The following is a 23355-nucleotide window of genomic DNA, read 5'->3' as shown; positions in this document are numbered from 1 at the left end:
AGTATTGTTTTTAAAAATTGTCCTAAAACAGGAACGCCATTTCACGATTTTCACCACTTCTGGCCAGGCAACGTGGAACGTCATTTGGAACGCCCTCCCATCGAAGTGGTTAATTTTTACATAACCTAAAAATGAATTATAATTTATAATCATTCTTATTTTTTCTACGGGAGAATAGTAATTTACATAGCGGTCACTTTCGTGAAATTTTATTCACACGATTAAAAAAAAAAAAAAGTCAGAAAAAGTAAAATGAAAAAAATTTTTCACATAGTTATATGAAATGTGTATTATAAAATATAACGTCATTATTACAAGTCTTCCTTTTCTTAAATATAAAAATTTTCTCCAAGTGACTATGTAATTTTACATAAATAAATTATTTTATTTTTTTCTCGTATATTAAAATTATATAGTCTCAAAAATAACAGTTATTTTTTGCGTCTATAGGTATAAGATGGACAAAAACAACTGTTGTTATTATATGTAACACTCAAGTTCATATACTTTAAGGAAGTCGAATAAGGAATAAATTTTGAAAGGGAGAGACATTAGAAGGAAGACCCTCTTGGACTTTGAGGGGGCGACGATGTGCGACATCCTTGCTTATTTCCTCTACACAATATGGCAGATTTCGAGGTTTTAAAACTCATGATCCGTGAGAAAATCCGTTGGGGGACACACGCCCGCTCACTATATATATATATAGGAGTATAAGAAAGCCTTCTGGAAGCAAAGTGCGTAAGCCAGACTTGAACTCACCAGCAAACTACTTAAGTAACTCAACCATGCATGGTTCCCCGTACTTGCGAGCATTACAGGTGAATTACACTATATAGTATAGAACGAGTCCTATACACATCCGCGGAAAAGGGGGTTAAAAAAAAGAAGAAAGAAACGCTACTTTAATCATTGATCGAGAAATATCAAGAGAGTGCCAGTTTTTAATCGATTGCGTGCGATGCAACAAACTTATATATCTATCACCGCGCGATTTAGTCGCCTGACTGAATAAAAAAAAATTTATTTTATTCCAATAATTGGTTACTTAACTAATAATATCAAATAAAATATTTACTTTGAGGGTCAATCCATTATATTTCGAATGAAGTGGTCGCTGACTAATTTTTAAAAATTATAATACTTTGCAGGAATGATTTTGAAGTTATCAAGATCACGAAATGAAAAGAATTTTATTAAAATTTTAATTATTTATTGCAAAATATGACTTTAAAGTATATGAGGTGCTGAAAACTGTCAATTTTTTAGCCATTAGAAAATATGCAAAAATACGTAGAATTTACCATAAAAATAAAAATTTTTTTTTGTAATTTACTAAGAATGAATAAATTTATCATTATCAATTGATGTAATTATTTAAATATGTGAAATAATATATAAAATATGATTTTCAAGTTCGCCTGTCAAATAACCTAAATTTGCAAATTTCATCTATTAAATGTGAGAAAGAGAAGTCATTAAATTGAAAAAAACCTTACCAAATATAAAGTACCTGTGACTAACTTTTAGTTTTTCTTAGCACTTTTTTCCTTTTTTCTTCATAAATGTGAAATAAAAATCAATAAAAATTGGCACTTTGCTTATTTTCACTATTTTCAAATGTAAATAACTTTCTTGGAGAAAACTGAAAAATTACAAAACTTGGGCAATATCTAATTGATCACTAAATACACACACTGGAAAAAAATTCGCTTTGGTCCCGAAGATACTTTTTGAGATAATTAAGTTTAAACTTTTCACAATTTTTATCAGGTTAATACATGTAGTTTTTTAAGGACGAAGTTAGGTTTTATTGGTTAAATATTTTGAACTAACTTCAATTTTATAAAAATCACATGCATTAACCTCATAAAAATTGTGAAAAATTTAAACTTAATTATCTCAAAAAGTATCTTCGGGACCAAAGCGAATTTTTTTCCAGTGTGTGTAGTTAGTGATCAATTAGATATTGCCCAAGTTTTGTAATTTTTCAGTTTTCTCCAAGAAAGTTATTTACATTTGAAAATAGTGAAAATAAGCAAAGTGCCAATTTTTATTGCTTTTTATTTCACATTTATGAAGAAAAAAGGAAAAAAGTGCTAAGAAAAACTAAAAGTTAGTCACAGGTACTTTATATTTGGTAAGGTTTTTTTTCAATTTAATGACTTCTCTTTCTCACATTTAATAGATGAAATTTGCAAATTTAGGTTATTTGACAGGCGAACTTGAAAATCATATTTTATATATTATTTCACATATTTAAATAATTACATCAATTGATAATGATAAATTTATTCATTCTTAGTAAATTACAAAAAAATTTTTTTATTTTTATGGTAAATTCTACGTATTTTTGCATATTTTCTAATGGCTAAAAAATTGACAGTTTTCAGCACCTCATATACTTTAAAGTCATATTTTGCAATAAATAATTAAAATTTTAATAAAATTCTTTTCATTTCGTGATCTTGATAACTTCAAAATCATTCCTGCAAAGTATTATAATTTTTAAAAATTAGTCAGCGACCACTTCAGTCGAAATATAATGGATTGACCCTTGAGCCAAATAATTTTTATTTCAATTAAATTAACACTCAACAAATTTCTATATTTGATTCAAATAAAATTTAATTGACTCAAATAAAAAATTATTTGGTTTCACAGAAAAAATCTGAACTCAATTTTATTGCATTTAAAAATTTCTAAAACTGAATCAGTGAAATTTGATTGAAAATTAGTGGGTCTATTCTCGCGATTTCAATTAGTGAAATTTTACTGAAAATCAGTTAAAAAATAATTGAAATTTTCAATATACGTGACAGAAAATTTCAGTAATTTTTTAATTGGACAATCAGTGAAATTTCAATGATTGAAATAGCGAGAATAGACCCACTGATTGTCAGTAAAATTTCACTAATTTAGGTTTAAAGAGTAGCGAATGATAAACGACATAAAATGTGGCGCCACCTACGAGGCACATTTTTGATGCGTTTCAAATTGAATAGCGTAAACTACTTCTTTTGAGCTCAATTTTTTTCTGTGTTAAGAAAATATTTATATATTTTATAAAAACATAGTGCAAATTTCTATATAGGAATTTGAATCTTTCTGTATGTCATACAAAGACAAAACGGTCACATTTCTGACAGATTTGCGTAGAAACTACAAGGAAAAATTAAGTTTTTGAGTTTTTTTTCTTAAATGGAAAATATTTCTGGAGATCAATGTAAATAGTTGAAAATTAATTATTTAATTATGTTTTGTAATTTTATTAGAGATAAATATTTTTCAAATTGACGTGGGCTGTGAAAATTCTTTTGGGAGTAATGGGAGAATTGTGACAGACAATAACAGATTTTTATTACTTCGATATGGCTTTTCTATTTCTTTGAAAATTAAAAAAGATTTATTTATAAAATTTAATATTGTAACGTGCGTGTAGAATTTTTTTTAATAAAATTTATTTGTCTAGAATTAATACCACTTATCCAAACGTAATTTGTAGAGTTAATTATTGTGTAGAATTCTTTTATGTAGAGTTTAATTGTGTAGAATAGCTACTACTTCTTTTTTAATTTTTATACAATTTTTGACTTCAGAAAATAAAATTTTCTATACTTGTATACAATTATAAAATTATAATAATTTAATAATTATTTAATTTTATGAAATTAAACGTAATTCAATGATAGAAAAATTAATAAAAAAAAATTTTCTTTCTTCATATTTTTTAAAGTTCAAAAAAATGAATATTTCGGGAGGAATCGCTCGTATATATATATATATATATATATATATATATATATATGTGTGTGTGTGTGTGTGCAATAAAGACGATGTACATTTAAAGACTATGTAATTTTCGTTTCAAGTATGTCCAAGGTTATGAAACGTGTCCTTCCAGTAAAATTGTTTATTTCATCGGAGTGTGGATTTATGGGTTGTTCCCAAGTGTTTTATGAAGGTTATACAATGATTTAAGATATTTAAAGGAAAAATTATTGAAAGTACGAGAAATCAGGACTAATTGGTGATTTTACTTTTTATTTTATTTAAAATAATCATTTGTCTCGAATAATTTGATTCTAATTTATGTGATAGTTTCAGAAATATTTTTAATTTTAAAGAAAGGCGCCATTTTTAATTTGACCCTATTAAATGTTAATAATCGCACAAAGTTATATTTTTTATTGCATCAGGCGGGTCCTAAAAACATACGGTGTGGTCAAAAAAAGAAAATCTTAATTTTGAATCATTTGGGAATTTGTATTTTTAAAAAAAATTTTTGAAAATCCATACAAGAGATTCTAAAGAATCATTGAAAAAGTATGTAAAAAAATTGCCGATGTATAGTTAAAATTGCAAAAGTAATTTAGTTTAAGTAATTGTATAAAAAATTTTTTTTTCAAGTAGCAATAAAAATAATTTCTTTAAAATTGTTTACGTGATCCATATATATGTATGGAAATTTTTCTATCATATTTCTCACAATTTTACAAAACTTAACCCTTGTGACAATTTTGTGATATTAGACTGCTTTTGCCTCACCTTAATATTTTTCTTTTGTCCTACTCCATATGTATTATGGATTTATGCGAACCATGTTTTCCCATATTTTCCTTTGAGCAGGAAAATACTTTACATACCACTCTACCTTCTGAAGGGAAACAGAAGACGTACAGTAAAACTCACAAATAACTTCCTTCCTTCCTCCTATATGGTCTAAAGCCAAAAGTCAACGGATTTTACAAATATTTAAAAGAAAAGAAAATTGAATTTTCAATAAATTCTTGACATAACGTAGAAAAAATTTTTTAAATAATTTTACACCACAACTTATATAAACACACACGGAGAAAACAGAATTGTTGTGATTACTAAAAATTAGGTACACACAACAATTCTGGATTGTCAATATAGAACCAGCAGTTCTATTTATTGTTGGGACAAAAAAAAAATTGTTAAAATGGGATTGTTCGGTGAACAAACAGAATTGTTTGATGAACAAAGAAAATTGTTATGGAACAGTTGAAATAACAAAACTAAATTGTAAATTAAATCGACATTACAATTTGTTGTATTAACAAAGCTTTGATCCGTCTAATGCAATTTGTTCAGTTTCTTCGCCTTCTAAAATAATCGATAGCAGATTTCCGTAGGTCATATCACCAGTTTCATTTGCATTAAAATCTGTGGATCATGCAGCTTCTGAATCAAATTCTTTGACCTGAAATCAAAAAATTATTTTGAATTGAAATTTGTTGTTAAATAATATTTAATATACATTTTGTATTTTTTAAGGTGAGGTTATGTTCAATAGTAACCGAGTATAACTTACCGATAAACGATGAAATTGTCTCTTCATCCATTCACCACACTTGCAATAGATTTCTCACTTTAACCGGATTCATTATTTAACAGCACTTTGTCATTTTTTTAAAAAAACTAAAAAGAAAACGAACGCGACGATCTGCACGCCAGTTTGCGAGAATTTAAGATGACCACGTGACATGGAACAATAAACCTGTCAGCTGAACAAATCCAGATTGTTCCATCAGCAATCGACAGAGAGTTTAGCTTCTGCAACTGTACGGAATTGCAAACTGGACAAATCTGACAACAAAAAATTCGTATTGTTGTTAAAACAATATACATTTGTATTGACAACAATCCGAATTGTAATATTAACATTTTGAATTGTAATATCAACAAATCTATTGACAACAATCCAAAAATTGTTTGGACAACAATCCCATTTTTCTCCGTAGCATCTGAAATTGTGAATATTGTTTCTTTCAGTAATATTCAATTGTTTGTTCGGACATTTTGTCATTTCGGTCAAATGAAAAATTCGTACATTTCATAAGAAATCTATCAAATAAAAATTCGTACTCAAATCAGGTTAATGCATTTTATGACAAGTTTGTTAAAAAAAGTACCTTTTTCGAGTAATGTAATAATTTGAAAATTAAAAATTTAGCTTAAAGTAAAATTCTAAAAAATTAATTTTAGAGCCTTTAAATTTTTTATAAAAAGATTTAGACAAACTAAAAATTGAAAATATGATTTTCATTTGCATGAATAAAAATTGTTATCTTTCTCTCTCTCTCTCTTATATATTATCTCGCAAATATCTCTTTCTTGTATGCAAAATCATCCTGGGGGATCAGTGTGTACTTTATACTCATTCGAGTGCGTAGAAGGTGCATGTATGTATATATACATATTTTTTTCTTGGACGCGTTGAGCGCGACGTATGGACTGAGAATAAATTATCAAGGGTGTCTCTATGGGTCTATAATGATTTCTTTGCATGGTGGGATGATACAGGAAGTGAACTCACAACAGCGGAACCAGGCGTTCACTCAATGGAAAGTCTTTCAGTATGGCCAAGAGGCTCACCAAGTGGGCAGTCTCTTCTGTGAATACGTAGACAACAAACTATTCAACTTGTCGCTCCATTCAAACAAATTCCTACAAATTAGATTTTACTATCTCTAATCATGCCAATTATATGTAGTATACAATATATTATAAATAAATAGAAGTACGTGTCTTAAAATGTCAACAAACTTGACACTCAATTCATTGAATGTATATCATATTATTATACAAATATATTGAATTAGTTTTAATAAATAATTAAAGTATATTAATTAAAAAAAAAACTATAATAATAGAACATTTTAATTGGAGCGACTTAATAAATTAAATATTGTGACAATATTAATTAGAACTGAATTAAAATTTCACCAAATGAAAAACTTTGGACATGTGTAAAATAAAAAACAAACCGTGTTAAAATAGTTCAGAAAAATACTATTAGAAAGTGATTTTATTTAAAATTCAGTGATGAAACCAATGAAAGTTTTGATTTTTGAAATGTGATATAAAAAAGAATGTTGATGGAACGGAAAATACCTCTAGCTAGGAAAATATGAGAAAAAAAAGTGCTTCAAATATATAGTGAACAAAGTGCGCGGTGAAGAGAAGTAAAGCCATGTATATATATATCTATATATGACTCAGAGAAAAATGTAGAATCAAGTTCTCTCAACGTGTGTATAATAAAAATCGTGGAATCTTTTTGTGTATAATAAAAAAAAGAATTCGTATTATTTCCGGTGTGTGATTTGCATAATTATTTTTCGGTGTGTGATCATCTTTTTTTTGGAATTATCCTATTTCCATAAATAATTATTATTATATTTCTATAATATGTAGAGAAATTGAAATAATAATAAATAATATATTATCGACAGAAACTCATTGCGGGAATTTATATTTTCGCATTAAAATTTAAAAAACAAAAAAAAAAACTAGAAAATGGTTAGTCAACACGCAATGGCTACCACTGTTCGCAAAGTCAAACAGGGAAACAGATTAAGGAAACTAAATCAAAATCAAGGTATACAATTATTTATTTATATATTATGCTGTTTCATTTTGATAAATGTGAAGTTATTTTAAAATTTTTTAAGCATATATGACATTCTACGAGAAAAGAGACCTTATAGGCAATAAATTTTAGGTTATGTTTATAGTGATAGTTTTAGGTTGATTAAATATTTTTAATTATGTAAAAAAAATCAGTTTTTATTGAATATTTATTTTGGATCTTATAAAGACATAAACATTACTGGTTTTTATTAAAAGTTGATCCTCTTTCTGTATTTGTAATCTAAAATTCAAAAACATAACCTAAAATTTGTTGCCTCTAAGGTCCTTTTTCTCGTGGAGCGTCACATATATATATATATATATATCTTCCTATATTACAAAAAGATATCGCCGCCGCCTCCGCCGCTGTTTCAAGAATTCTTGACCTAGGAGGGGGGAGTCCCCCTCCTAAATTTTGAGGTTATGTTCGTTTCAAGGCTTTGAATATAGCCGCAAGTCCCCCTCCCTCCTCTCATTTCCCCTCCTCCGTCAAAAATGACCTAAATTTTGAGGTTATGTTCGTTTCAAGACTCTGAATATAGCCGCAAGTCCCCTCCCCTCCCTCGCCAGAAATGACCTAAATTTTGAGGTTATGTTCGTTTCAAGGCTCTGAATATAGCCGCAAGTCCCCCCTCCCTCCTCTCATTTCCCCTCCTCCGCCAAAAATTGACCTAAATTTTGAGGTTATGTTTGTTTTAAGACCCTAATAAAGCAGTAAGTCCTTCCCCCTTCCCTCATCTCTCTCTATATTTCCCGCCAAAAATGACATAAATTTTAAGGTTATGTAAATTTCAAGACTTTCAATATAGCCGCAAGTGAAGGTGGAGTTTCCGCCAAAAATGACTTGAATTTAAAGGTTATGTTCGTTTCAAGACTTTTTAATAATTTATTGGTTTTTAGGCAATTTCATTGAAATTATTTTTAAAAATAATTTCTTAATGTCGATTTTAATTTATTTAATTATTTATTTATTATTAACTTAATTAATTTATTAATTAAAATTTAATAATTTTAATAATATTTATTCAGATTTGGTTGCCATATTGGATCCACCATTTTGATTTTTTTAAATTTGACATCCAAAATATTGCAATTCTTTATAAGAACCTTTAAATAATTGAAGCTTCAATTTATAATATTTATACACAGTTAATTTGATAGTATCATATTGATACTATAATACGTATAAAATTATTGAGATGTAACTAACGTTTTAATCCTCTTTATTAGGATCAATTTGATACCTTCTAGTTAACAATGTACTTTCAATGTTATGTTTAATTAATGATAAATATGATTTTAATGATGTGGTAACTTTTAATAATCATTATATAACTTAAATACAATATTATTAATCAATAATAATATCGGTTAAAACTAACTTCAAAGATAATTTTTGTTTGAATAAATATTTTTTCGCAAATAAAATTTTACAGTTAAAATAAAAACCTATATATATAATTTGTTTCACAATCCAATTGAAATACAAGCGTGCATCAATAAAGTCTCAAATTTCCTGTAAAAAGATACCATTAATCTACGAAACTCGAGCTAAAAATATATCGACACAGGATATAGGATTTTATTTTTCTTTCTCCTGTATTCGAATATTTAGTTATAGTCAAATATATAGTCCTTTACTAAAAACAAGGATTCTTTCAAAAAAAAAAAATAAATAAATAAATAAAAATGGATAAAGAATTCATTTCAATGAAAAGAAATAAAAATGTAAAAAACTTGATCGATTTTTTGAAAGTTTCATCCATTGCAGTTATTAACCAAGAGTGTACGATAAATAATAAAAGAGAAAACAAAACTGTCACGGGAAAGAATCAAGTTAACAAGATTGACCTTGTGTCTTCAATGTTAAGAAAGTTGCATGGATCTGAGTTGTCACATTGGCTGCTCAGCAGCTCTCTACAATCTGCACATACACATTTATTTATATAGACGCACATATACATGCGTATACATGATGCGTTACAAATCTGTAATAGAAAATCAGGTTTATATATTTATATATATACGACTTTCAAATTCGTTAAAGCAACTGGTGAAAAATTGATAATTTTATATATTAAATGTCAATTTTAAATGTAAAATTTCTTTAATTGCATTTAAAAAAAAAACAAATTAAAAAGAAAAATCTTTTTGACAGCATCAATTCCAACACAATAGGTCCAATCACAAAATGTCAACGAAGCACACTGGACCCGTATACACAAATTCAATTTATCCAGTGCAATTAAAGTTCGGATGAAAATTTCATTTGCATATTGCCTCTCAGTGTTTTACATCTTTTATTGAGCAACGAACTTCAATTTTAAAGTTAGCTCAATTTTTATTGTATTTATTTATGCACGTTCAAATCTGCAAAATTTCGAGTAAATTATATCTAATTTTTAAATAATTATTTTAAACTTGAACATTTTCTTAGTTCATTAATCATAATATATTATGGTTTAAATTTTCTTTTTTTCACATATGAAATTAATAATCTGGGATGGGACCTTTTTTTGTAATCACAAATTTTTTACCTACTTTTTAAAAAAGTTATAATTCAAATTCAAATATTCGCTACTGAGCTGACACGAATCTAACATCAGGTTTTCAAAATTCAAAATGGCGGATCCAATATGACGGGGGACAAAATTAAAAATTGATCGGATTTGCTTGAAACTTGTTACTCGAGGGTTTTTTGGGGCTATTTTGAATTTTGAAAAACTGATGTCAGAATTGTGATTGGCAACAATTCCGATTAATTTTTAATTTTGTCGTCCGCCATATTGGATTCGCCATTTTGAATTTTGAAAAACTGTAGTCAGATTCGTAATCAGCGACGCTGAAAACCCGAAATAGGCGATTTAACTTTTTGGTGTTAAAAATCAACTCCAAAAGTGAGTTATAACATTTGATTATACTCCCCAGGCATAAAATTAATTTCCTTTTGAGTTCTTTGAATGAATAAAAATAAGAACGAGCGCGTTTGAAAAAAAAATTATTATGAAATCAGATAAGATAGAGAAAATTTAATTTATGTATATGTAAAAATTTAATTTGCTTTTCAGATGAGGAGGAATATTATAAGCCGGTGCCTCCACCAAAACCGGTGTCGAATAATCAGAAGAATAATCAAAACTTTCATCATCAGCATCAACATCAAACGATAGTTGAATCGTACCCACAGGTGACTTCCGGTCAATCGGGGGAGGATACGCTTGTTCGTAATTCCGTACAAACTCCTGCCCCAGAATACAGGATGCCACCTTTATATGGCGATGAGCAGAGTTCAAATCAGGCTCAACAAGCATCCAATCTTCAGACGCATAGTAGTAAATTTCCGGTAAGTTTTTTTTCTTTTTTTTTTATTTTATTCTTTTCATATATTCTTATCTCATTTTTTTTCACCTTAATTTGTAAAAATTTGTCATAAACACAATTTCATTATAATACAGAATTTTAATTTTTTTTTTTTAAGAATAAAACTTCCATTTATCAATTTGATTTTATAGAGATAATAGAAAAAATCCAAACGGAAATTTTTATAGAAATTTTTTTGAATTTTTTTTTTGTGTAAATTTCCGGTTGAATATTTTTATTAGCAATATTAGGGTCAAATAAAGTTAGTAATTGAAAAAAAAAAAAAAATACTTTCTCACCACTATATTTATAAGGAAAAAAGAAATGAAAATAAACTAATTTTATCAAGAACAAAAAAAAGAACAATTTAAAGTTTCTCCATTTTGATGAAATTGATAATTAGTACCTATGTACAATTTATATATATATATATATATATATATATATATAATATATGAATTTGCCTGGAAGTATAAAACTGCATAAGAATTTAATAACTCGAAACTTTCTTTCCTGAACATGAAAGAGGATAATTAGAAACGCAACGTGTGAAATAAATCATTACGCTAACTCGATATGAATATATATATATTTTCTCCTACAACATAATTTGCCACCCTCTTGATGGTAAAAATCTAGAACGTGAGAGTCAATAAGATTTAACGCTGATTTCTTTTGTTGTTTTTAATCTATATACGGTTGCGATGGTAAAAACAAATTATCGCCTCAGTAAGTCAGTTGTAACAACAATCTTGTATATCGACTTTATCATATATAAATATAAAAATACGTAGAGAAAATGATGTACAGTTGGTTGTAGTATATATATTAACGCGACGATTCCTAGAGGAAAAGTGATGTACCAAACACGTTTCCGGTAAACGGTACACTACATACAGAAAACCCCTGAGAATATTCCCAGAGTGCATGTAACACGCGTACAATGAACTGTTACCAAAGATTTCACCAAAGTGCACTTCTCTGTTAACGCAACTTTTTTTTACACTTTCGAGAAATCGAAATAAAAAGTGCACCACGGGAAGATCATTATCGAAAAAATTTATACACTCTCTCCCTCTTTCTCTCTCTCTCTCACTCTAAATTTGAAGCAGTGAAATTATAATCTCTAAATTTGAATCAGTGAGAATTTGTTCACTAATTTAAATTAGTGAAAATTTTCCACTCATTTTTAGTCATTTTTCACTAAATCTTTAGTAGAGTATATACCTATTTTAATGTGACGTCATTCTTTCTACCGCAGGTGGTAGGATGTTTACTGTCAGATCAGAATAAAAGTCTTAATCTTTAAAAATTTACTGTCACAGGAAACTTTTTTGACCTCACAGAAAATTTGTTCGCTGTCCCTATATATTAGCTAACTTAATTTGATATTATACAGCAAATAATTTTCTGTCACAGCAAATTTTTTCTATATGTGTATATAATTAAAAATTATAAAAATTACCACCAGCTATCACAGAAAAAACCTATAGTCTCATTCACAGTAAACTTGGTTGTATCTTTTTCTAATGCAACGTTTTGATGCACATAAGTTATATCAAAAAGAGATCGTTTTGTGTATCATTTTTAGAAATGATACACGAAACGGTCTCATTTTTTGATGCAAAAAATTTAATCAATTTATATCAATCATAGCCGAATTGAATCGACTCAAAATTAAACGAATTTTTTTCAGATATTTTGGTAATAGTACAATTGCGGAGACCATTTCACTATTTAATTTGAAAATGAAAATAACAGAAAATCAAAGACAATGTGCAATTCGATAATTAAAAAGTGACAGCTTATAAACATAACCTAAAATGCATGAGAAAAAATTTGTCGATAAAATCAATATAGCCGAGCTTTTTAGAAGGTAGATGGCAGTTTTGCTTTTTATAAAAACGATTCAGAAAAAATTTAAAGAAAGAAAATAGATGAGTGCTGCCATCTACCTTCTAAAAAGCTCGGCTATATTGATTTTATCGACAAATTTTTTCTCATGCATTTTAGGTTATGTTTATAAGCTGTCACTTTTTAATTATCGAATTGCACATTGTCTTTGATTTTCTGTTATTTTCATTTTCAAATTAAATAGTGAAATGGTCTCCGCAATTGTACTATTACCAAAATATCTGAAAAAAATTCGTTTAATTTTGAGTCGATTCAATTCGGCCATGATTAATATAAATTGATTAAATTTTTTGCATCAAAAAATGAGACCGTTTCGTGTATCATATCTAAAAATTATACACAAAACGATCTCTTTTTGATATAACTTATGTGCATCAAAACGTTGCAAAGATTTGATGCAATTTTTGGTCTCAATTTAATACTTTTAGGAAAACTGTGTTTTTTTTTGCAACTCAAAATGAGTCAATGCTAAACGACATAGAAAAGGGCGCCACTAACCTCTGACTCATTTTGAGACCAGGTTTTTTCTGTGTGAAGAAAGAATGACGTCACATTAAAACACTCTATAAAAAGAAAAATATTTCTAAATTACATAGTCGATTTTTATTAAAAAATTAGTGAAAATTTCTATACTAATTTGAATTAGTGAATCAATTCTCACTAATTCAAATTTAGAGATTAATAATAATTGGACTTTAGCAACTGTACACTGTAAAAAATTTTTTGGTTAAAAGTCCCCAAAATTCTATCTCTCTAAATCTGAATCAGTAGAAATTTTACTAATTCAATCAGTACTTTTCATTTTAACTGAAGTTTCAGTTATTTTTTGAAATTTACTAATATAATTAGTGAATATGCAAGCAATAGAAAATAACTTATGTAAATCAGTAATTTGTATATAACATAACCTTTAAAATTAACTATTAAATCAGTAGATTTTGTGGCCGCCGCCATATATTTATATTACTGATTCAATCAGTAATTGATATTTACTAATTGAATCAGTAAATTTCTACTAATTGTCAGTTGCTCAATTCTCGCTATGTCAATTAGTAGATTTCTACTGCTAATCAGTAAAATATGACTGATTCAGATTTAGAGAGTATAGTGACGCAAATTTGCAGGACATTTTGTGGAAAATTCCCTAAAATTTTAGGGAATATTCCACAAATATAAGTGAATATTCCCAAAGATTAATATCAATAGTTTAAAAAATTGAAATAAAAATTTAAAAATTTCATTCATGTAGCATTTATATCTTACTTACATTATTTATTGGTACCTATTGATGAAAATTTGTTTTCTTGAAAATTATCAAATATTATCATGAGGCTCATGAAAATAAAATGATAATTTCAATATATAAGATGAAACTAAGTAGACATGCTTTGTAACTTTAAAAAAAGGAAACAAACGTTTAAAATAGTTGTGACTTATGTTATATAATAAATAAAATAAGATCTGTTAAACAAATATTAAATAAATTTTAATTTAAATCTTTAGAAATATAAATTTTTGTCTACTTAGAAATACTTATTTAGTTAAGTTATAATTAACTTATCTATGAAATGAATAAATTATATTACAAATTACAAATAACTTTTTGTAACTTAAGTAAGTTTAAAGTTTAACTTTTTTGAAGAAGGATTTCAAAAAAATTGAGGAATATTTACCACTTGTTTTTGGGGAAAAATATATTCATTGGAATTTTGAGAAATTTTCACTAACTTTTTTTAGGGAAAATATATATACATTAGAATTTTAGGGAATTTTCACCAAAATTTAGGAAAATAATCACTAATTTTTTTGAGGAAAACATTTTCCTCAAAAATATGAAATATTCACCAAAAAAGGTTGGTGATAATTCCCAAAATTTTTTACAGTGTAAAGTAATTCAGTAAAAGATTTTAATTTAAAAAAAAATTAGTAAAATTTTTACTGATAGATAGTCAAACATCTGTTTTATCAACAATTAGTACAGCAGTTTTTATGTACATTTTAATCTGTAATAATTCTATTAATTTTTATGTCAAATATGATTGAATATCAGTGAATTTCTTAGACAATAGTGTGCTTCAGTTATGCTACATTCGTATAAGGGTTTTTGGGGTCGCTGAATTTAAATTTGATTTAATGGAATGGTTCCAATGGAATATTCCCATAATATATCCCAAAGAAACGTTCCAAAGTTCGAACGTTTTAATATTCCTGGAATATGGATGGAATATTTCTTTGCATTATTTCCAATGTTTCAATATGCTAAACATTTCATCAATGTTAATGAAATAATCCCATGCTGTTATGGAAATGTTCGAAAGAAAAAATCAAAATGAAATAAGAACAAAGCATTGACTTAATCAACATTATATTCATTGTACTTTACAGATTGAACGTGAAGTTGTTCTTTCATCAGGAGACAAGAACTCGAAAATTCCAATTCTTCACGAGTACAAGCAAAGAAGTGCCGGAAGGGCGGCAATCGCACCGGATGCACCAATCAGCCAACAGGCTTGGGTTCAGGAGGTGAGACGAAATTGCATGTTGTACCCAGGCACTCTGACCCTTTTTTGTCAAATTTTCTTTTATTTTTTGGCGAAGAATATATATATATATATATATCCTATACACTCCTAAGAAAAAGACTGTGAGAACTTGTCTTCTGGTCTAAAGGGTAATCAGGTTGATTTTCTACTTTATTGCCCGTTCTCAAACACAGAAAAAACTTGGACTCATTTTTGTTGCAACTCATTTTCTTTTGGGTATCGAAATGAGTATGGGACAAACTTCATGTTATTCAAAATGATATTGGCTGGAATTTCAGATTTCTAAGTTGGCATCATAAGCAGAGTAATTTTGTATTTCAATTATTGTTTCTAATATTTCAACAACACCAGAAAGATTATTTTGACCAGTACGAATATTTAGAAGTTTTTAAATAAAAATTATTTATTATTATTTACGTAGATAATAATTAATTTCATAAGTTTTTAAATTTACCGCTATTATTTAAGTTGGCAGTACCGTTCCTGTTGTCAAAACACATGTTTTCATTTTTCTAACCTAAAAACATATTTCCTTTATTATTTTATTACGCGATTACAAGCAATTTTTAATCAAATATATTAAGTCTAGCGTGTTATTTACTTCTTTGTAATTATTATATTTCATGTTTTTGTGCAAAATTATTCGTTATTTCACAATATTTTTCCATTTTTCTTTTTCTCAAAATGAAACTTGCCTGTTTCATTTTGATACTTTTACCTTAGAACTCGAAATGAGACAACCAGTTTCATTTTTGTTGCGAATCAAATTGAGTATAGAATCTATACTCAATTTGAATTCAGGTTTTTTCTGTGAATCAGCCAAGGTCAATTAAATTTAATTTTTACCCTTTTTTGCATATTAATTTGTTCATTTTATTGTAAAATTCTCTGGAAACATTTCAAAAGAAAAAAAAATATATATATATATACTAGAGAAATATAAAAAAACAAAATTAAAAGATAAATAAATTTAAATAAATTCTATTGTTATATTTATTTGTAAAATCTGCATTTTCGGGAAACATCAAAAAAGGGGAATTAATATTTAAAAAAGAAACATTTCTTCAATGAAGAAAAAACGAAAAAAAATATATAATGAGAGCTTTTATATTAAAAGTCCTTTACGAAAGCTTTCGTCTACTTTAACTTAAATGTTATATATATATAACGTTAAAATTACTACCCTTTCTTTACTGACTTGTCTAATTAACTCAATTACTTGGCTTTTGTGTACGGAAATACATAAGTACTCGAGTAAAATGTAAATAAAAAGTGAAATAAAAGACATTTCCCAAGTACATATATACTTAAGTATACCTGCGCAACAAGAAAAAGAAAAATACTTGCAGGTCAATTATTTTCATTTTATTTGCGATCATAAAAATTGCATTTTTATATCATTAAACTTTTTTATATATATATGTATCACTTGATCTACCATAATCTTTCGATTAATATAACAAGAAAATAATTATATATATATATATACTTTTACTTTTAATCGCTTTTCTTCAAAGAATAGGTCCTTAAAACAATAATTTTCTTGATTTAATAGAAAATGTATACATATATATAAAATAGGGGGAGATAAAGTGTAAATGTGAGGTAATTTTATTATTATATGTCACACATGAAACGCTATAACATGCAATATCGATAGTATATGTATATAACATTACTCATGACGGTAGACTCATTTAATTAAGTTAATCACCGAATCGTGAGATTCTACCGTTACGATAGCATATACTGAGACTCCCCTGAGTCTCGATTAATATAAATGATATTGTTTCAAATTGCCATCTTTAAAAAAAAAATACACATATATATACTCATAGCCATCAATATTATATATAGAGAAAAAAGTTTTCTTATACATATTTTCTATACAAATCGACAAGTTCTCGATGATCCCGATTCATTCTAGCGTTGAAAATGACCAACTTTCTTCATTCTTTTAATATTTACACATTATTCCTTCGTAATATTTATGTCTTTTCGCTCCATTAGCTGTAGAAATTTGTCGAAGATTGCTATGTAAGAGGATTTTCATTATCACGCAAAAAAAAAAAAACCCTAAATGATATCCTCGTACGATATACTCATTTTGAAATGTCATAGTAAAAATTATAGTAGAAGAACAAAAAATGTTTATCCCATAAAAATCATTAGTTAAAATTTTCATTTTAAAGAATTATTTTAGAAAGAATTATTTTTTAGACTTTTTATTTTTTCGAATTAACAGAATTTCTTTTTTAACAAATTTTTACTAAACAGAATTCTTATGTATCGAATTTTTATTTGTCCAAAATTGCAAATGTCCGAACAAACAATCGACAGAAAAATTTCGGCGCAATGTTTAAAATTCACCAATCAAAAGTTGTCAAAAAAATCGTGATTGGTGGATTTTAAAAAGTCGTGCCAAAATCGATTGTTTGTTCGGCCATTTGTAATTTCGGACAAATAAAAATTCAGCGTTTTAAAAATTCTACCAAATAAAAATTCGTAGCCTAAAAATTCTGTTAAATTAAAATTTTTTTAAAAAATAAATTCTAAAAAATGTGAATTGGAAAAATAAAAATTTGTCTAAAAAATAATTATTTATTTATTCTCTTGCTTACAACATGCCCCATTTAGGCACTTATAAAAGAAATAAAAAAAAAGGAATACAATTTTTTTATGTAAAGAACAAAAAAAAATATATTTATCCGAATTTAAAAGGTCATAGGTAAATTTAATCTGAAATCGCCCAAATAGAAATTATTTTTATGCGTATTACTGTATTACCACGTATTAGAGGAGAGTCGTCATCAGTGGGACATTTTTTTTAAAGTTTAATATTTAATTTTTAAAAAATGTATGCCTTTTTTTGCATCCATAAAAAATTTATATACATAATTATTCTATATATTGCAAAAGTTGTATTAAAATAAAACCCTGATTAAATAGGTATATAAAAATTTTTTGTAGAGATATCTCTACAAAAATTTTGTCAAGAAAGAAAAGAATCTTTTCCCATTTCGTTAATTGAAATCTTTTCTTGATAAGTATTTACTGATAGACAATTAAAATGCGGGGACAATTGTATGAAATATAAACAACCGACCTAATTCCGTTTTTTTTTTTTATTAGTTTCTGAATAATATTTATATCACTTCATAAAAGGAAATTATATAGGGAACAATATAGCGCGTATACACATATAGAAAATTCCCAAGCTTTCACTTTTTAAATTAAGAAATTTCATGTATAGCTACTTATACGTAATTATAGATGATAGATTATATTAAATAAAAAAATTCTCAACTTTGTAAAATTGTCAAGAGAGTATATATAATAGAATATTTAGCATGAAATTCAATTTTTTCATAAATATACTGAAAAAAATTTATTTGATTCAAATAATCGGTTACTTTTACTTTTACAATTATATCAAATAAATATTTACCAAATAATTTTTATTTGAATTAAACAAATTGTATTTGATGCAATATAATTTCTGTATTTAACTCAAATAATAATTATTTAATGCAAATAAATATTTATTTGATAATAGTCAAGTAACCGATTATTTAAATTAAATAAATTTATTTTCTCAATGTATTATTAGAACTCCATGCATGGAAAATTGGATTTTATTGTTATCCTAATTCTTCTATAAATACTCGACTGCGAACACTTCTTTTTTTTCAAACAGTAGGTAGTTCAATGAGATTCAGAAAATAGACATGAATATTGATCTCAATCGTAACCGTTAGATGAGTTAGCGATTCTCCACGCTCTATTATACTCAACGATCGGAAAGAAAAACTTCTATTCTTCCCTCGACGCATCGTTGTGTAAAAAAAAAAAACAAGAAAAAAAACTGACGAGACTTTGCACGCAACGAGAAGCAAAATACATAAAAAGGAGATAAAAATTATAAAAAGGGAGAACACGTTCCTCCCGCATAATTCAAGCGCACAAGATTCTTGTGGTGTAAAACACGTCCCTTTATAATAGTACATACAACAAATAATTAAAAACCAGTCTCTTTATAACAAGACACAAGAAAATGATTTGAAAAATAATTAGAAACAAGTTTATAACAAGGGAAGTGGAGAATATATTTGTTACTATATAGGTTCTAGTTACTATGATAATAATGATATATTTTATTACTAAATAGAAAAAAAAATAGTATTAGAATTTCTCAGTAATAACTTTTTCAAATATAATATTTTTAATATAAGAATAAAAGTTCTTCCCTCTTTAAACTTGAAAATTAATGTTTTTATAAATCATTTTTTATGTATCGTTATTTTTAAATAAAAATCTTGAAAATACGTTTTGTACATATCCAACTGCAAATATATATATATAGGTACATATATACCTTCTCGGTATGCAAGAAGCGTGCCACAGAAAGTTTAGCGGGGTTTGCAAGCAAAATGTTGTGTTGTTATTCCAGTTGCTTTCCTTCTTAAGAACCGAAGAACCGACTAACAAACTTTGAAATTCATCATACAGCTTATAATATCCCTCTTCGACCTATTATTATAGCAAGAATTTTATTTTTTTGGAAAAATTATCGCAAAATTCTGCAACAAGTATTTTTTTTTAAAAACAAAATTTCATCGGAAAAAAAATATTCGCAAAATAAATTCACTATGGACAATGATTTTAAATTATTTCCATGTAATTTAGTTTTAAATTCAAGTAACAAATGTACTTCATTTTCAGCGGAGTTTGATAATATAAACATCAAAATAATTATAATTATAATAAAGATTTAATTGACTAATTATATTTGAAATAAATAAAAAAAAAAAAATTTCTTTGTGACATATATTATTATAATCATTAAAAATTAATTAACCATGTTTTAATTATTTATTTGAATCATAGTAACACGAAGAATGAATCTCGCGCGATAAAGATATTAGCGTTATTTTTTTAATTGCAAAGAAATAACTATATAATAAATAAATGCGTAATCATCGCATGTGATTATTATTATAGTTTTGAGTTGTTTTAATTATTACTTCCAGTTGGTTTCGGATCGTGGAATTAAGAAAATTGAAATACACGTTAAGTTTATTTGATTTTAAGATATAATTTTATTTTCTTCCACGATTTTCATTAACGAAAAAGTTCGCTTCGATGCACCTCGATGCACCTTCAAACGCAAGTTGAATGTTTTCCGCTCTTAAAATTCTTGTTAAAATTTTAACTCGACTTATTAATCAAGTCTAAGCTATATAGCAATGATTTTTCTTTCGTTTCTAATTTTTTTTTCTTTTTCATAAAAAATAAGAAGAGAAAAAAAAAAAAACTTAATCCATTTTTTGCTCCAGGGAAATCAGATGCAGGAACTGAGACAAGAAAGTCAGAGAAACTACCAATCTCCAGAAACCTACTCGTAAGTAATCCGCAACTGTTCAGATATTAATTTTATTGTATTTAATATTGGGACACAAATAATGTTTTTTTTATTTTTATTAAATATAAAAAATTAATTACTAATGTAATTAATAGTAAAGAAGAAAAACAAGACAAGAATTTAATAAGTTAAAACAAATTACAGAGTTTGACAAATAAGATATCTTATATTTATAATTGATTCGAGTAATCTATAAGTTTAAATTAGTCGTTATAGAAACCTGAGACATCTATATTATTGAGTCTCTGTATACTGGTGGTACAACTTCCATCTCATTATGAATAGATTTTAATCTTAAATATCATTAAAATGCTAAAAGATTTGTTTTTTTTTTGTTCGTTTTTTAATGTACAGAATATCTTATAAGCAAGTGATTTGCATAAATTTCTCCGCAGTTCCACGGCTACAGGTGCTGTTCCTCGAACGACTAAAGTCGATGAGGAAAAGACCAAGACCCTATCAAAAACTTATCACACCATCAAGGATATGATCTCAAGTCGATTTGGTCCAAATCGAAAAGAAGTTGATCCAGAACCCGAAGCAAGTTTAAATAATGTGACGGAGGAATTGAGAAAATCGACACGTGATATTGAAGAGGACGAGATCAAGAAGAAGGACGGTATTTATGGAAAACCTCGAGCACAAGACTCCACACTCAATATGCAACAACAGTATTCAAAAAATTCCTATGGTATATAATAATATTCAATTTTTACTACTGAAATAGTAAAGTTTTAAAAATTCAAATTTTCAAAAATGAAAAACTGAATACGTATTTAGAAATTGATTGTTCTTTTTTATTTTTCTTCTCCATGTTTTGTTTCCAATTAATTTATCTTTTTTCGCTTATGAAAATACATTATCCCCCCCCCCCTTCGTGTGTTGTAGGCCAATATGGACACTCTTATGGTTACCAAGGTGGACAACAAACGGTTCCACTACCAGGACAACTTCAGTCTCCGTCTCAAATTCAACCGAGTTTGCCGGGACAAAGTGCACAACTTCATGTGACTCATCATACACCACCAGGAGGAGTTCAAATGGCTCATCAAACACAAATATCTGGTTTTGTTCAATCCACAAATGCTGGACAACCGGTTCAAAATGTAAACAGGGAATACGTGGTACAAGGAACTGGTGGTATGAATCAGGTAAGCAAAATCAAGTAGAATCTATTTACTGCACTTATTATTTTCCCGCACATATTTCTTCTTCTTTTTTTAAATCTTTCTTATTTCATTAATTTCTTCAATTCGAATATTTATTTTTCATTTTTATCTGGAATTTTTTAAATAATAATAATTGTTGCATCTTGAATAATTTAAAAAATCGTCCATCATTCTTTACTTTACTGAATATTCTTAATCTTCATCTTTATCTACCTTGTGAAAATCAGAATCATGGCTTGCCAGTGATGAAAGTCGGTCTATTGCTACAGCAATCATCAAATGCGCATCAGTCATCGCATCAAAGTTACCAAAGTCCTCAGCAGCTACTGCATCAGAGTCAACATCACCAAAGTCCACGATTCGCTCAACAGCATGCTCAAAATATGCATCAGCGTCAGTTAATTCAACAGATGCATCAACAACAACAACAGCAGCAGCAGCAGCAGCAGCTTGCTGGTGGACAACAAACAAATTCTCATGCTTTAAGAACACAAAACAGTCACTTTCCAGGAAATGTTTCTTATCAGCAATTTCAGCAGGCTAGACAACCTATGTCCAGATCTCAGATAGACTTACCGAGTACCTCTAGACAAACTCAGGATCTCCGAGTGTCCGGACAGGAAATTTACTATCACTACGCTCAAGGAAGACCCAGGTATCTTTTTAATCAATTTATAAATTGCTTAGATTATGTAAAGATGATAGGGGTTTTAATTACATACCCTTTCTTCTCTTCCGTTCTTAATTACAAATAGCCATAGGACAACATTTATTTTTGTGCGGCAAATGTCAAAGTTGCTTTTGGTAGGATTTTTCATGCTGATTTTGAATTCATAAGTGAAAAATTTCCATCAGCTATATTTTTTGAGAAAATTAGGCTCAAGGGGTAAAAAAATCGAGCTAGAACCTTTTGCTCAAATTAAAGCTTGAACAATCGATAGCAATCCCTGAAAAGCACATTTCTGCACTGTAAACCCAAAGTCATTGGTCATTATCAGTCATTTTTTTCTTGGGCTTTAATTAAAGTTTGAACATTTGACTACAATCTCTAAAAATCACATTCTTGCACCATTGATTTCAAGAAAATAGTTATTTTTAAAACTCCAAAAACAGATTATAGAAAATTTTCAATATCTATATAGTACTGAAACAAAAAGGGATAGAACTCTTTTTTGGCATTACTACCATTTAACCCTCTAGGTATGGGTGGGACTTGAGCGTCGCATAGATTTAAAATTTTTTTTTAACAATTTTACTGCAGAAACAAATATCTAATACTTATAGTATAGTAGATTTCAGTAGGTAAAGAAGAGTATTTCTGTACCATCGAAAATCGTTATTCAATTGTTTAAACATTAAAAATATTATAATTGTCAATAAATTTCAAGTCCAATAACAAAAAACAGTGAATTTACCGTTTTTTTTCAATTTCAACAATTTTCCTCCAAATCCGAAGCATATAAATTAGATAAACTAAAGCCTTGAAAAAATTTTATGATAACTTCTA

The 23355-nt window shown here is 27.5% G+C and overlaps 1 protein-coding gene across 4 annotated transcripts in view; it reads left to right on the top strand.

Moving 5' to 3' along the window:
* The window catches only part of LOC127291388 (putative mediator of RNA polymerase II transcription subunit 26), a 59158-nt gene that overhangs the window by 28436 nt on the left and 7367 nt on the right, over positions 1–23355 (top strand). Inside the window, exons 1-8 of one of the 4 annotated variants that reach the window (XM_051320486.1) lie at positions 6372–7151; positions 7263–7408; positions 10509–10783; positions 15100–15237; positions 20594–20658; positions 21075–21370; positions 21568–21830; positions 22076–22503. In XM_051320486.1, the coding sequence (XP_051176443.1) occupies positions 7327–7408; positions 10509–10783; positions 15100–15237; positions 20594–20658; positions 21075–21370; positions 21568–21830; positions 22076–22503 (1547 nt within the window). In that variant the 5' untranslated portion in view covers positions 6372–7151; positions 7263–7326. Of the gene's footprint in view, positions 1–6370; positions 7409–10508; positions 10784–15099; positions 15238–20593; positions 20659–21074; positions 21371–21567; positions 21831–22075; positions 22504–23355 lie in introns of those variants that run through there. The other 3 variants (XM_051320488.1, XM_051320487.1, XM_051320489.1) reach the window with 3 other exon arrangements.

This window comes from Leptopilina boulardi, unplaced genomic scaffold, assembly GCF_019393585.1.
Source record: "Leptopilina boulardi isolate dan_hultmark-lab unplaced genomic scaffold, ZJU_Lbou_2.1 LbouV2_137, whole genome shotgun sequence".
Classification (NCBI taxonomy): domain Eukaryota; kingdom Metazoa; phylum Arthropoda; class Insecta; order Hymenoptera; family Figitidae; genus Leptopilina; species Leptopilina boulardi.
Note: the sequence above shows the minus strand (reverse complement) of the source record. Positions and strands in the feature narration are given on the sequence as shown.